This window comes from Xyrauchen texanus, chromosome 24 (genome assembly GCF_025860055.1).
Source record: "Xyrauchen texanus isolate HMW12.3.18 chromosome 24, RBS_HiC_50CHRs, whole genome shotgun sequence".
Classification (NCBI taxonomy): Eukaryota; Metazoa; Chordata; class Actinopteri; order Cypriniformes; family Catostomidae; genus Xyrauchen; species Xyrauchen texanus.
The window spans coordinates 18556379-18572420 of NC_068299.1; the positions used below are offsets into that span (position 1 = coordinate 18556379).

Consider the following 16042-nt stretch of genomic DNA (forward strand, 5'->3'; position numbering starts at 1 on the left):
AGCAAACGCTGAAATGCGTGCGGTCAAAATTACCGTTATGGCCATTCAAGGTAGAAATACTCAGAACTCTTTTTTGTTTTGAAATTTTAATAAAATAACAATGTTAGAATAAAATATACACACATTTAAGAAAAGTCATGGTCCTATGGTTATATGGGTTTTTAGTTCAACAAAGTTATTACATTGCAAAATTTAAAAACAGTCAAAATGACCGTGGTAGCTCTAGTGTTAATGTTAAAAAAATGCTATAAATCTATAATGCGGCTTGACCTTTTGACCTACCCATGTCAAAACACATCTGGTGAACTCATCTAACTGCCTTACACATAACACAAAGCTTCCTTTTTTAAAAAAAACTTAGATAACTGATTTTATAAATATTTTTTAATGTTAAAAAATGCTATAAATCTATCACTTTTGATAGTTAAAAAATAAAAATAATTAAACATAAGCTGATTATGTTCATTCAGATGCTGAATAAACATGAAGCGGACCCTGGAAGATTTTTTTGGGAGGTAAGTTAATGCTGCAATTGCCATATAAAAAAAATGATAGAGATTGAAGACGTAAGCCCAGAAGTGTGCAGAATCAGTAATTTTGATGTATGGAACTATACATTTAGTATAAAAGCCCTAAAGAAAGGCACAACCAGCTACCCAGCTCTCAGCAATGGCAGTGGTAGCAGCAGCAGCCCAGTGTCAGCCCTCAGCAGTGGTAGCAGCAGCAGCCCAGTGTCAGCCCTCAGCAGTGGTAGCAGCAGCAGCCCAGTGTCAGCCCTCAGCAGTGGTAGCAGCAGCAGCCCAGTGTCAGCCCTCAGCAGTGGTAGCAGCAGCAGCCCAGTGTCAGCCCTCAGTAGTCATAGCAGCAGCAGCCCAGCTTTAGCACTCAGTTTGCCAATTTGTTGGACTCTGGCCCAATATGAACACTTCAAAACCAAATACTCGTTCATATTCCTATCTAATAATGCACTGGGATGTGAAATATGCAGAGATGCAGGGTCACCAGGTGTGCTAAGATCTGGTTCAAACAAATACACTTTTTCATCAGAGTGGCAATATGGCAGAGTTAAACCGTATGGGGATACTAAAGACAAGCAGATGAGATCGTTACGAAAAAAAATATGCGAGCATGTAACATCGCATAGCCACAAATTAGCCGAGTCGATCTGTGAAAAAAAAGAAGAAAGTACATTAGATGCCAGCTTCCTAAAAGCACAACAAGAACAGCTGTGCACCACTGAGAAGGTGTTTAGGACGGCATATCACATTGCCAAAAGAAATCGCCCATACACAGATCACCCTTCACTCATCGACCTACAGCGCATGAATGGTCTTAATATGGGGAGAGTTTTGCACACTAATGTCACATGCACAGAGATTGTTCATTTCATCTCAAAAGAAATGAAACATGCCCTGATGACCAGCATCAGGAATACAAAGCCCAAAGTGTCCATCCTGATAGATGACAGCACGACACTAAGCAAAAAATCGTGTTTAGTTGTATACGTTCGCGCATCGATCCAAAATTCAGACCCACTCACTTTTTTCTTAGAGGTTATTGAGCTAGAACAGACTACTGCAGATGGCATCACTGATGCATTGCTCAAGTGTCTCATGGACAATGGGTTAGATGATGAGTTTCTAAAGCAGTGCTTTCTTGGCTTCTGCTCAGATGGGGCATCGGTGATGCTGGGTAGAAAGGCAGGGGTGTATGCAAAGCTAAAGTCCAGATATCCAGCAGTGGTTGGCTGGCACTGCCTTAATCACAGGCTAGAGCTGTCAGTTGGGGATGCCGTAAGGAGCTGTGTGGAAACCAACCACTTCACCAGTTTCCTGGATAAGCTGTACTGTCTTTATAGCCAGTCCCCAAAGAATTTGAGGGAACTGGATGAGGCTGCATCAGTAGTGGGCACACAGTTGAGAAAAATAGGCCGTGTGTTAAATGTGAGATGGGTTGCCTCTTCCTACAGGACAGTTGAGGCTGTCTGGAATATGTATGGTGCTTTGCACCAGCACTTTATTAGTGCTGGTAAAGATACATCCAGGACCTCGGCTGAAAGGTGCATGTATGATGGGCTTGCAGCTAAATTATCCTCAGAGGGTTTTGTTGTCAATTTGGGACTAATGTTGGATGCTCTAGAAGAGCTTAAAGACTTGTCTGAGGCATTACAAAACCGAGAAATACGTCTCTCAGAAGGGTTAAAAAAAGTTAAACGGCTGGCTGATGTTTTCTTAGCAATGATGGAGACACCAGGCCCTCATTACCAGATTGCCTGTCAGGCTGTTCAGGATGGTGTTTTTAAGGGGGTTCCATTGAAAACTGGTGGGAGACAAATAAAAATCAATCATGAAAAGTTTTTTCATGCACTTAGTTGTAGCATGCAGTCCAGGATGGTCCCAGAGCATGAGCTGGAGCTTTTTAATCAAATAAACGTGTTGTCACCTGACACCTGGCCCTCTCCAGTTCCACTGCTGTATGGAGAACAAGAATTGAGGCAGCTGTGTAATAGTCTGGCGATGAACTACTGTAGTGTCAAACAAGGTTTCAGGGACTACAAGGAAAACCCAAACATGGCAATTAAAGAGGGTCTTCTGAAATTAAAACACACAGTAGGTACACTGGCTGTGAGCACAGCTGAATGTGAAAGGGGATTTTCAGCTATGAATACTATTGTTTCACCACTGAGAAATCAGCTGAAGATTGTCAATGTGTCCTCACATGCTCAGTAGCACATGCTCAGTAGCTAGGTAAGCACTGCTAGCTAGTCAGTTGCAGAGTATGAGAGCATGCCATGCTAGATGAGCATTATAACGTGTGTTACAAAGTGACTCACGTTGGTCACGGAAGTAAAGGCTGGACTATAAGAGAGCTGTTTGGAGCAGTTTGCGAACAGTGTTTTCTGTTGGAGATAGTAAGTCCCTTTGGGCTGGACTTTGTAAACCTATAACATGCACAAAAAAAGATATATAACACAATAAAGGAAAGGGAAAAAGCCAAAAAGCATAATATGAGCACTTTAAATCAACATACATTTTTTGTATAAAAAGATGTTTACATATTTGCCAACCAATATTTTCAAACATGTTCATTTCATACATTTTCCGAGGGTGAAATCTGTTTCCTGCCTGTTAACATTCAAGGTAAAAAATAATAATAAAGTAAGTGAATTGTAAATTATTTGTCTTTGTTTGAATAACTACTCAACCCTACCTTACACATTAATACTGGAAAAAGATCCCCTTTAAGTCATTTTACGGCAGGATTTTGAATGATGACCATTCACTGTAAATAAGGGCTCCCCCTCCCTACAAAAGCCAATTTAACCACTGCCCCTAGTTAGAAAATAAAGGCCCATTCACACATGCAGTAACTTTATCACTTTAAGTCGCTAGTCTCTGTACTATTAAGTCGCTAGTGGGCCCTGCTGCTGTCGATACAACAATATTGGCAGACTGCACATCTGGCCATATCTTTTGAAAATGTGATCACAGATGAGATATATTGTCAATAAAACTAATATATTATTCTAATATAACAAGGAATTTGTTTTGTAGTCGCTTAAAAATATACATTCAGCAGGGGAGAGTGTTTTAATATGAACTGCAGCAGTGCTCATTGCATCATATCATCAAGTTGAATGATCTATCAATGTAGAAATCAAACTCACTCAGACTACCTACAGTTTATTTTTTATTCATAATTATATCCATTTATGTTGTTACAGAAAAATCATATAGAATAGTAAAATCACTCACAGAATGTCTTATCTTGCTTGCACTCTATGCCATTATCTCACTGATGGATGATGTGAGCTCAACTATCTTACCTATAGGTTGTTGCTGCCAAAAGTCGCTCCTCATTTGTTAAGTCAAAAGTCACTGGACATGCCCACATCTAGTTGCAAGAGGTTGTTGATTTCACCAAGTCACCAGCTCTTATTGAAAATGAATGAGATGGGGTTGCTTTTTTGCTAGAAGTCGCTGCATGTGTTGACAGGCCTTAATTTGTTCATACATTGTTTACAAAGAATGTTTATAACTCATTTTAGGTACATAATTTTTTTCAGACAGTGAAAAGGAGTATTGGCGAAATACAGCCGAATGTGCAGTATTAGGTGATGCTAATGTAGTTTCTTTTAGTTTTTTTTTCATGGAGAAAATGTAAAATTGTAGCTGACAACATTACTGCCAAGCAATCTACTCCATTCCTAATTAAAGGCCTTTTTAAATGTAGTATGCATGGGAAGGACAGTGATGCTCCACACTAGATCACTGCACCAACAGGACAACTTGATCAAGATGGCTGCCCGGGCAGCACTGGGGTAGCATTGCTCCAGCTCTAACAGCATACATGTTGGCTCAGCTCCGGGGTGGGTGTGACTCCTGACAGAGGGTTCCTGTTGGTCACTTATCTTGTTAATTAGATTTTCACTTCTCGGCGGCTCTCCCCTCCCCACGCCTTGTGACAGATCTGCACCCAAACCCTCCATGCCACCAATGCATTGTTTTCCCCACATAGTGGGATAATTAATATGTCTGCTCCATACATATTTCATGTTGTTTGCTTTAAAATAGTGAAGTAGGCAAGAAAAGAGATTATCCAAAAAAAAGGGGAGAGAATGTAAGATTAATTAATAGAGGGAAGAGAGGGATCTGTCCTAGGATAGAGCCTAGAGCCACTGGATGTGGTGAGCTTAATTTAAAAAAAAGGCTTGTGTCAGAAAACCCCCTTTATACCTGCATGAAGGATAACTAGCCAACTGTATTAAGGTATGCACCATCTATTCTCTCACTGTACATTATTTGTATTCAAGGTTTCTGAAATGACATTGCAATCTGATGATGCACCAGCCCATTATATTGTCGCACAGGACAAATATCCTGGCGTTTTCTCTGTAGAACTAACACAATTTTTCGATGTCAGAGGTGGGTAATATTCTTGCAGTCTGGGAGGCTGCTAGTGCATAAGGAATGATGCCATTAATCCTCTTGGGCAGCCTCCTGCTCTGATTATTAAGGGAATACATTTGCATGCTGCATATGAACCAGGTAAATCACTGAAGGTGCAAATTATATTTTTTGACAGCTAGGTGGAGAATGGAGCTGCATTGCTTACCCTGCAACCCTGCCACCCTAGAAATACACAAACACAAACTGCATTTCTATTCATTACCCTATGAGAGAAGAGTCAGTGATCACTTTGTAAATTTGCATGGAGTGTGTTATCTCCCAGTGTAGGCTGGCGCTACCTCACTCCCAAGTGCATGGCTTTAATCACAAATTACAAATCACAGCAATAATTGAAAGGGAGAGAAATGAAGGGACAGGAGTGTAATGACATTCGAAACGGAGTCGCTTCATCAGATCTTGTTCAGGTTAGACTCTTTCAACCCAAACAATCTACTCTTCCTGCCCCAGTCCAGAGAGTGCATTGCTATCTGGCTGTGAACAGCTTGAACTTGTGTGTTCATTGACCCATTGCTTAATGGTCCATAAAGGCTCAACTTAATGAGCTGGTCAGTATTGTCAGGCATATTACTTAATGTCTTCTTCACGGACGAAGACCTCGTCTACTTATTTTACTGTACTTATGGCTCTCAATAGGTACTCTGAATTACTTTTAACCAGCTCAATCACTGACTGCACTTTTTCACATACTGGTTTATCCTTTTTAATCACTCTTATAGGATCAATTCATGGTGAAGTGAGTTTTAATATGTACACAAAAGGAGCTAATAAAATTGCAGCTAGGTACATGCTCTTGTCACTAAATTTATGAAAACATGTGGTGCACCAATACAGGGAGATGTGTCAAACCCAAACTGTTTGTATGAGGTTTAATTTTGAGTGATGCTTAGAGTTGCAAAATCACATGAATAATTATATCGCTGTGTTATAAGAATATACAGAGGCAAAACAAATAACTGACAAACATAAATGTGTCATCTGAAAAAATACAAATATGTTGTTTCATTACAAATGTTCAGTGTTTTACTTTCTTTGTACTGCATTTTCATAATTTATTATCTACCTTTCTACAGTATGTCAAATAATCTGAAAAGATTTCTTCATGAATATCCTACCTAAATTCTAAAGCGGTGGTTATGATTTAGGACCAGATTTTACATAGACATCAAGTTGTGACCAAACTCAACATTTTTATACAAAAAAATACAAAACAAATAAACAAACAAACAAAAAAATCTTTAAAATGAATCAATTAAGATTATATATATATATATATATATATATATATATATATATATATATATATATATATATATATATATAGTATCTCACAAAAGTGAGTATACCCCTCACATTTTTGTAAATATTTGATTATATCTTTTCATGTGACAACACTGAAGAAATGACACTTTGCTACAATGTAAAGTTGTGAGTGTACAGCTTGTATAACAGTGTAAATTGCTGTCCCCTCAAAATAACTCAACACACAGCCATTAATGTCTAAACCACTGGCAACAAAAGTGAGTACACCCCTAAGTGAAAATGTGACACAAGTCGGCAGCACAACTTGTGAGCAAAATGAGAAACAAGTGTTTTTTTTCCAAAATTGGTGATTTCCGCTTTTTTGCAGAATCTGTTAGTTGAGATCATGAAGAAGCCTCTCCATGTTTGAGATAACAGTATTGGTATATTTAAAAGCGTACATTTTGAGGTTGAAATCGGCTTGTTTTTCGGAGATTCTAGCATGCAGTAGGGGCGTGTCATTGTCTGTGTGTATTTCCGTACTGAATAGCCGCGGCTTTTGCCCCCGCCCCTAACAGCGTGGCTACTTATTATGCAGCGTCTAGCCGGCTCTATCTGATATCAAAATTCAATGAAGATGGACGCCGCAAAGAATGTCGCAGACGAGCTGAACCGTGGCCGTTACAACGAAAATGTTTTGAAGTACTTCTTCGACAAGCCGGATGCTTATGAACAAGCGTTCACTGATTCTGAAGACGATCTGAGCGACGATGAAAGTGGCATGATAAGACTGAATAATATCCCTAATCTACAACTGAGCGAAGATGAAGACGAGGAAGAATGTATCGGACTGGCGTCATGCGAATTATTGGACATTTAGAGGCAAACAGACGCACAGTGCAAACTTCGGAGATGGTTACATCCACAAAGAAGACCCCGACAAAGAGAAAGTGTGCCCGAACGACTTATTTCATTGGAGGCAACGAGATCTGCAAGAATACTTTTCTGTTTCTTATGGGGTGAGTTTCCATAAACATCAAAGTTTGTCGCTTTTTGTTCATTCTAAGAACACGTACACGTTATCTCATGTTTAGTCCATGTTTACAGGGGGAGCTTTACAGGGGTATGGCTTATCTAAATGAGATGTAAATGAGCCCTATTGTCACTCCCAGCAGCAGAGAGAGGTGAGAACTGCACAATCTTTTGAGGCCGTTTTCTCCCCTTTTAGCTTTTTTGAGTGCCTACCTTCAAATGGCCACAACTTCTCCAAATATTGTCAGATTTCCATGTGTTACAAATCGTTGGAAAGCTTGGAGACTACACTTTCAGAATCTGTGAATAACTCAAAATGCCCCAAAACCGACTTGTGTCCCTACTTTCCGTGATCGGTCACAAATGTCCAAATTGGGCCCAATTAGCCATTTTCCCTCCCCGGTGTCATGTGACTCGTTAGTGTTACAAGGTCTCAGTTGTGAATGGGACAGGTGTGTTAAATTTGGTGTCATCACTCTCACACTCCCTCATACTGGTCACTGGAAGTTCAACATGGCACCTCAGTGGGCAGTGGTGGCTCAGTGGTTAAGGCTCTGGGTTACTGACCAGAAGGTCAGGGGTTCAAGCCCCAACACCACCAAGACACCACTGTGTGGTCCTTGAGCAAGGCCCTTGAACCTATCTGCTCCAGGGGTGCTGTATCATGGCTGACCCTGCACTCTGACCCCAGCTTAGCTGGTATATGTGAACAATAATTAATTTTTAATGTGTGACAATTGATAAAAAATGTTTTTTATCAAGGCAAATAACTCTGAGGATCTGAAAAAAAATTATTTTTACTCTACATAAAGATGGCCTAGGCCATAAGAAGATTGCCACGACCCTGACACTGAGTTGCAGCATGGTGGCCAAGACCATACAGCGGTTTAACAGGACAGGTTCCACTAAGAACCTTGCCTACAGTCAAGCATGGTGGTGGGAGTGTCATAGTCTGGGGCTGCATGAGTGCTGCCAGCAATGGGGAGTGTAAAGCAGTTCAATGGAAAGGAGGAGGCGAGAACCGGCTTGGCGATATAAACAATATTTTAATGATTAATTAAACAAAAGACAAACACCCACACACACACACGACGGACATGTCCGTAAACTCTCTCTCTCTCGTCGCACCACTGTCCAAAATCGGCCTTTATCACTCTCAGAATCTTAATAAGCCTGATAAGGGACCGGGTGTGTATAATCACGACCCGGCACCGCCCTTTGCCCTGTCACATTCCTCCCTTGTTCTCTCAGGCAGGGGAGCCCCCGGCATGATGTACATCCCCCCCTCTTTTCCTGGGGGAGGGTGTGCCCTAAGCCCCGTCTGCCGGCAGGTCAACCCCATCTACCTGGATGAGGGAAGGGACAAGGGGAGGGAAACACTGTAAAATTCAAATGAGAGGGAAAAGGCCAACGTGGATCGGCAGTGAGAGAGAGAGGAGAGAGAGATGAAAAAAACACTTACTCGCCAGTTCTCCGATACACCATAGCTTGTCCCTTGGCCACTCCTCCACCCTCTAACGGACGACAGCCGCGCCTCTCCGGGGGGATTGGAGGCCATCCTCCAGCCCCTGGTAGACAGAACGCCCCGCCGCGGTCTTGGGGAACAGAAGGGGTCTCCCCCGCCCCTGGCAGCGGTTCTCCCGCTCAAGGCGGTCAGCGGTCTTAGACCCCATGGTGTTTCAGCGGCCGGTAGGGGTTCCTCTGCCCCTGGTAGCAGCCCTGACCGCTCCAGGTAGTCGGTTAGGAGCCCCTTCTCCCCTCGCGGTCGGTGGCCGTTCCTCCACTTCCAGGCGGCCAGGCTCCTCTGTCCCCCTGCAGATGGCCACCGCTGGTCTGTTGGGGTGGATGGTAGTGGCGAGAACTCTTCTACGGCGTATCCCTCCTCCTTCCTGGATTTCGGCACCAGTGTAAAGCAGTTCAATGGAAAGGAGGAGGCGAGAACCGGCTTGGCGATATAAACAATATTTTAATGATTAACTTAAACAAAAGACAAACACACACACACACACACAAAACGGACATGTCCGTAAACGATCTCTCTCTCGTCGCACCACCGTCCGCAATCTGCCTTTATCCCTCTCGGAGGTTTAATTAGCCTGATAAGGGACTGGGTGTGTATAATCACGACCCGGCCCTGCCCTCCGCCCTGTCACAGTATGCTTTAAGTTTAAACAGATCAGATGGCTTTTTTATTTTGGGCTTTTGATTTGTTTTAATTTGTAATAAAAAAAAAAATCTGATTGTGGTAAGAAAAGGGTGATTGAGCTTTGATGGTAAATGCATTAAAGTAGGAGGGGCTTATATACTGTAAGTAAAGCATCCACAAGAATCTCCTTTGATTCTGCTATTGAGAATATAAAGACATAGGGTTTGTTAGAGTCACCTCGGTCTATTGATGGACTACGATCTTGAAATGGAATGCATAGACTAACAGTTGCCAACAAAAGCCTTCATCAGCCAATTAACAAGGACAATTGCATCTATGTGAATTTCTGCAGTTAATCCAGGATGGACTTCAAAGACATTGGTCATTAATCTTACAGTTCAAACAAAATTGATGTTTAAACACTGACCCTTAACACATACTTAATGAATTTAACTATACATAAGTCATATTGTCATTATATTCATGATGTTAGCCAGAGGGGAACTGTCCTCCACGTTGAGTCTGGTTTCTCCCAAGGTTATTTTTCTCCATTAATACACATCTTCTGGAGTTTTGTGTTCCTTGCCACAGTCGCCTTGAGCTTGCTCACTGGGGTTATTAATACAATTATTATTGAATTACTTATTTTTAAACACGATTAACAATTGTATTTTATCTAATTACACAATGATGATCCATCGACATTATAGACATTACAGTTTTATCATCTGTTAATGCCTGATCTTCTGTAAAGCTGCTTTGAAATGTGAATTCAACGATGTGTGTTGTGAAAGGTGCGATACAAATAAAATAGACTTGACTTGACTTGACAGTTGCAGTACATTCTTTCCAGTTCTGTTGAGTTCTGTATCTTGATTACTTCTTGTAGTAAGAGCACTGAAGAGATCTTGAGGTATTTGAGAGAACAGATGCTTATCTCGTGATAGTAAAATAGTAAAAATTTTCCCTGAGTTAGATTTTTACAAATTTCTCTTTCAAAATAATACAAAATGTCATCACTGTAATATGGAGAATCATATGGTGGTATGTAAATTCCGCAAATATACAGATTTTTATCCAGGATTCCAAAGCTTCTGTCTAATTTTAACCATATGTGGTTTTGCCTGGATGCAGTGGTGTTATCAGATATTTTTTTATCTATATGATTAAACATCCAGAGTTTCCGCCACAAAGTATTGAGCTGAGTTTCCATGCAGGTACAATTTGTTCATCGTAACCTGAGGGGCGTTGGGTGGAGACATCCATTTTACACCATGTTTCGGTTAGAATCAGTACGTCAACATTTCTAATGCTGTTAAAATATTCTGTGTTTGTACTTTTTAGTCCAAATAAGTACAAACCCTGAATTTCATAGGATATAAGAATAAAATATTGCTGTTTATCCTAAGGAAAAACCTTTTTATGAAGGTTTTTATTTTACGGCCTGGTCTGAGGCCAACACTGAGCTGTCCGCTATGCTTGCCCGGGCCGTCACAAGTGTGGGGCTGGATTGGAACCCTCCATACTCACCTCAGCCCTTACAGATAGACAATTGGTTCATGGGTTCGGGGCGCCACTCACAGCCATGCCCCCCCTTCACATGCCCAACTGCACCACACTCGCACCTTAGGCCGGCAGGTGGTGACGAGTCTAGATGTCGTCTCTACAGAACTTGTACCTCAGTCACCTACCCGCCCCAGGCCGGGTACGCGAAGAAAGGTAAGTGCTTCGAGCTTCTCCTCAGCACAACCACCTCGGAATGAAGCAATGGTCCACAACGTGTCGTCGCTTGCTCCCCTTCACCGCGAGGCCTCACCTCCAGGTACGTCACACATAATCATCCTCTTAGTGCCACTCACCCAGTGCTTGGACACGTGACTAGCTTTCCAACCTGTCGCGGTGGCTGGCCACTACCATCCGACTCGGCTATGCGATTCAGGTTATATCATAGCTGAAATGCTTTTTTGACCAATCAGTACACTGGACCAGAATTATCAGTTTAAAAATAATAATATTGCATGAAAAATAGGTGAACATATAAGGTGCATGTTAAAGATGGAAATGCATAGTATGCATGTGTTGGTACAAATTTTGTAGGTCTGTGGTTTGTTTGCATAAGTTTGTCTGTGTGACAATCTGTCTGTCTGTCTGTGTGTTTTGGCACATGTGTACTCTTTCTGTCTTTCTGTCACATTGCCCTACTCTTTCAGGACTGGCCAGCTTCATGTCAATAACCAACCTGTAAATGACAGTCACCTCGGGATCTTATTTACCCACTTGACTGGGATCTTAAAAAGGTCAGACCGTCCGCTCCTCTTCTCTCATAGCCTCTCAAACTTTTAATTTATTCATTTAGCAATGTCTACTCTCAATCCATATTCTGCACACAAAAAATTTTTGTTCATACTGTCTTAAAAAAAAAGAGCATCTGGCAATGTATGAATAGTTTTAAACTGCTTTTTATCAGCTTTTGAGTGATGTAATGAATTTGGAAACAGATTTAATATAGAGTATGTCTTAAAGGGATAGGTTAACCATAAAATTATAATTCTGTTTTTTTTTTCTAAACCTGTTTGACTTACTTTCATGAGCATGAGCCCCAGTCGTGTGTTTACGCAGTGTTAAACACTGTGGTTGTGCTTTTAAAAAGTGTGAAATTAATTCTAAATCATGTATGTGTGAATGAGAATGTGTAGGAAATGGCAGTGTTTGCAGGATCATCCATCTAGAGTGTGAACATTGGGCATTGTGGATACATGCATAATGGTGGGGAGGGAGCTGGGTGGAGAGAATGTGTTATAAACCAGGAGAGAATGAAAAAAAGAAAGAGGTCTCCTCTGCACAACAGATCAGGGAGGAACAAAGGGACGCTGCGAGATTGTGTGAGAGTCCGCCCTCCTGCTGGCCTCTAATTCAAACCAAACGTTCACCATGAAATAGCTCTATGACATCGTTACATGCTGTGCATGTTGATGTTCTTCACTCCTAAACATGGGAGGGGGAGGGGGCACTACAATTGTCACCACATGGGTGTAATGAAGAGAAAGATGGGACTGTACCCACTGTCTTCCATAAAACAAAAACCTCTGTTTTTCTATATGTTTAATATCCCAGAGCACATTAACAGGATTTGAAGTACTTTTGCCAATTCTGTGAGCATTATTTGTCATGTTTAGACTCGTCATTGGCTATGTCCAGGCTGCAGTGACCTTTCGATACCACAGGACTAATTGGCTCTTTAGAATGGAGGTCTGGCCCCCAACGTTTTCCCAAGATGTATAAAATAGCCCCCCTTCCTTTTGGTTTCATTTGGATCAAAGCATCTGATCATACCTAGCATCTGATCCAATCAGTCAAGGCTTTGTGTGACCCAGTGTACTTGGGACTCATCCATGTCTCTATTCCTTGAATGGGGTGGGCCATGGTTCTCCAGACCCGCTTATTATAGGCCAAGATCCAGTTTCTATGCTTCTTAGATCACAGGAGAGTCACCTTAACTACAGAAAACCACATCATTTTTTGGCAACGGACAAAGGGCCTGGATTCAATACATTTGTGAAGTAGGTCTTGGCACTAAGCCCCATATTGAAAAGCTTTATTTTAGGTTGTATAGGCTGGAGAATGTTGGGGAATGCAGTGTGCAGCTAAAAGTCGTGCTGATTAAGAAATTGTTGCTGTATACTTAAAATAACTTTTAGAATGTCTAAAACATCGTGCAAAATACATCAAAAGAAAAAAGACATTTCAACCAAAATGGATGCAGCTAGAATGCCTTACCATATTAAGAAATCAAGCTCAAAGACGGCGGCGAGTATGGCTGCTGCGTCACGGGCTCCGTCAAGACACTGCAGTTTATTGTTTGTTTTGTTTACAGTTTTGTGTTTTTTTGTCTTTGATGTTGTCTGCCTTATTGTGTACGACAGACAAACGCTTTTGGACATTGGTTCGGCAATTAAACACCGAAAACCAGACTTCATTGTTGGGGCTTAGTGCCAAGACCTACTTTATTGTTTGTTTTGTTTACAGTTCTTTGTTTTTTTGTCTTGGATGTTGTCTGCCTTATTGTTTACGACAGCCAAACGCTTTTGGACATTGGTTCTACAATTTCACATCGAAAACCGGACTTCAAATTCCTTAATGACAACCCGCTGTTTACAAACACGCCGGCGGAGCCCTTTGTCTGGGCTGCCCGGCCGCGGAAACGCAGAAGGAAAAGAGGAAAACGAGCCGGCGTTCTCATCAGAGTAAGACGTCGTGCAAATCGACCCCGGCTACCCAGTATACTACTGGCAAATGTTCAGTCTCTGGACAACAAGCTCTGCGAGCTGAGAGCTGGATCTCTTTCCAACGAGAGACGAGATTGCTGTGTTATCTGCCTTACAGAAACCTGGCTGGCTGCGGAGATTCCAGACTCGGCCATCGAAATCACGGGCTTTTCCGTGCACAGAGCGGACAGAGCGAAAGACCTCTCCGGTAAAAGCAGAGGTGGTGGTGTATGTTTTATGATCAACAAATCATGGTGTGATCAGAGGAACGTACATTTCATCAAGTCTTTCTGCTCTCCTGATCTGGAATATCTCATGCTTCTGTGTCGACCATTCTGGCTGCCGAGGGAATTCACAGCGGTCATCATCACTGCTGTGTACATGTGTACTGTGTCGGCTTGTGGGGGCAAGCCGACACAGACCGGCACTCAGGGAACTGTATGGGAGTATAAGTGAGCAGGAAACCGCGCACCCTGAGGCTGCGTTCATTGTTACCGGGGACTTTAACAAAGCCAACTTCAAAACAATCGCTCCAAAATACCACCGACACATAAAGTTCAACACACGAGGAGACTGGGTTTTAGATCATTGTTACTCTCCTTTCCGGGAAGGCTACAAATCCCTCCCCCGCCCCCCATTTGGCAAATCGGACCACTCTTCCGTTCTGCTTTTGCCCGCCTACAAGCAGAAGCTGAAACGGGAAGCACCCACCCTCAGAACGATCCAGTGCTGGTCGGACCAATCAGACTCTGCGCTACAAGACTGTTTTGATCACGTGGACTGGGAGATGTTCCGGTCCGCCTCTGATGACGACATCGAGGTTTACGCTGACAGCGTAACGTGTTTCATCAGGAAGTGCGTAGAGGACGTTGTTCCGACCAAAACAATACGGATATACCCCAACCACAAACCATGGGTTAACAGCGAGGTTCGCGCGGCACTCAATGCGCTGTCCTCCGCTTTTAATTCTTCTAACACGGAGGAGCGTAAACAAGCCAGTTATGCCCTCCGTAACACCATCAGTGAAGCCAAACGCCAGTACAGGCACAAACTTGAAGGTCAGTTCAACACCACTGACTCTAGAAGCATGTGGCAGGGAATTAATACCATCACGGACTACAAACGGAATAAAGACTCCGCTGTGAACACCGCTGCATCTCTCCCGGACGAACTTAATACATTTTATGCTCGTTTTGAGTACAGTAACACCGCCCTCGCGGAGAGAGCACTTGCTGCTGATGCTACAGAGGTTGATTCACTCTCCGTCTCTGTTGTGGATGTAACCCGATCCTTCCGATGGTTGAACATCCGTAAAGCCGCGGGTCCAGACGGCATTCCGGGCCGCGTCATCAGAGCGTGCGCGAATCAACTGGCAGGTGTTTTTACGGACATTTTCAATCTGTCCCTCTCCCTGTCTGTAGTCCCCACATGCTTCAAAACATCAACCATTGTGCCTGTACCGAAGCAAGCCACAATCACTTGCTTAAATGACTGGCGTCCTGTTGCTCTGACCCCCATCATCAGCAAATGCTTTGAAAGGTTAATCAGAGATTACATCTGCTCTGTTCTGCCCCCCTCTTTGGACCCATTGCAGTTTGCCTACCGCAACAACCGCTCCACTGATGATGCCATTGCATCTACACTACACACTGCTCTCTCCCATCTGGAATAAAGGAACACATATGTGAGAATGCTGTTTGTAGACTACAGCTCAGCATTCAACACCATAGTGCCCTCCAAGCTTGATGTGAAACTCCGGGCTCTGGGCTTAAACGGCTCGCTGTGCAGCTGGATCCTGGATTTCCTGTCAGGCAGACGTCAGGCGGTTAGAATGGGCAGCAACATCTCCTCATCACTGACCCTCAACACTGGAGCCCCGCAGGGCTGTGTTCTCAGCCCCTACTGTATTCCCTATACACGCATGACTGTGTGGCAACACATAGCTCCAATGCCATCATTAAGTTTGCTGACGATACGACGGTGGTACGTCTGATCACTGACAATGATGAAACAGCCTACAGAGAGGAGGTGCACACTCTGACACACTGGTGTCAGGAGCACAACCTCTCCCTCAACATCAGTAAGACCAATGAGCTTGTTGTGGACTTCAGGAAGAAAGACAAAGAACACAGCCCCATCACCATTAATGGAGCACCGGTGGAGGGAGTCAGCAGTTTCAAGTTCCTCGGTGTCCACATTACTGAGGAACTCACATGGTCCGTCCACACTGAGGCCGTTGTGAAGAAGGCTCACCAGCGCCTCTTCTTCCTGAGATGGCTGAGGAAGTTTGGAATGAACCACCACATCCTCACACGGTTCTACACCAGCACTGTAGAGAGCATCCTTACTGGCTGCATCACCGCCTGGTACGGCAATATCACCGCCCACAA

At 42.9% G+C, this 16042-nt stretch overlaps 1 protein-coding gene across 1 annotated transcript; it reads left to right on the top strand.

Moving 5' to 3' along the window:
- Nucleotides 1-548: 548 nt before the first annotated feature.
- Nucleotides 549-2729, top strand: LOC127617518 (E3 SUMO-protein ligase KIAA1586-like). Its single transcript, XM_052089482.1, has one exon. The coding sequence runs from the start codon at nt 549-551 to the stop codon at nt 2727-2729; it is 2181 nt and encodes a 726-aa protein (XP_051945442.1).
- Nucleotides 2730-16042: the final 13313 nt, after the last annotated feature.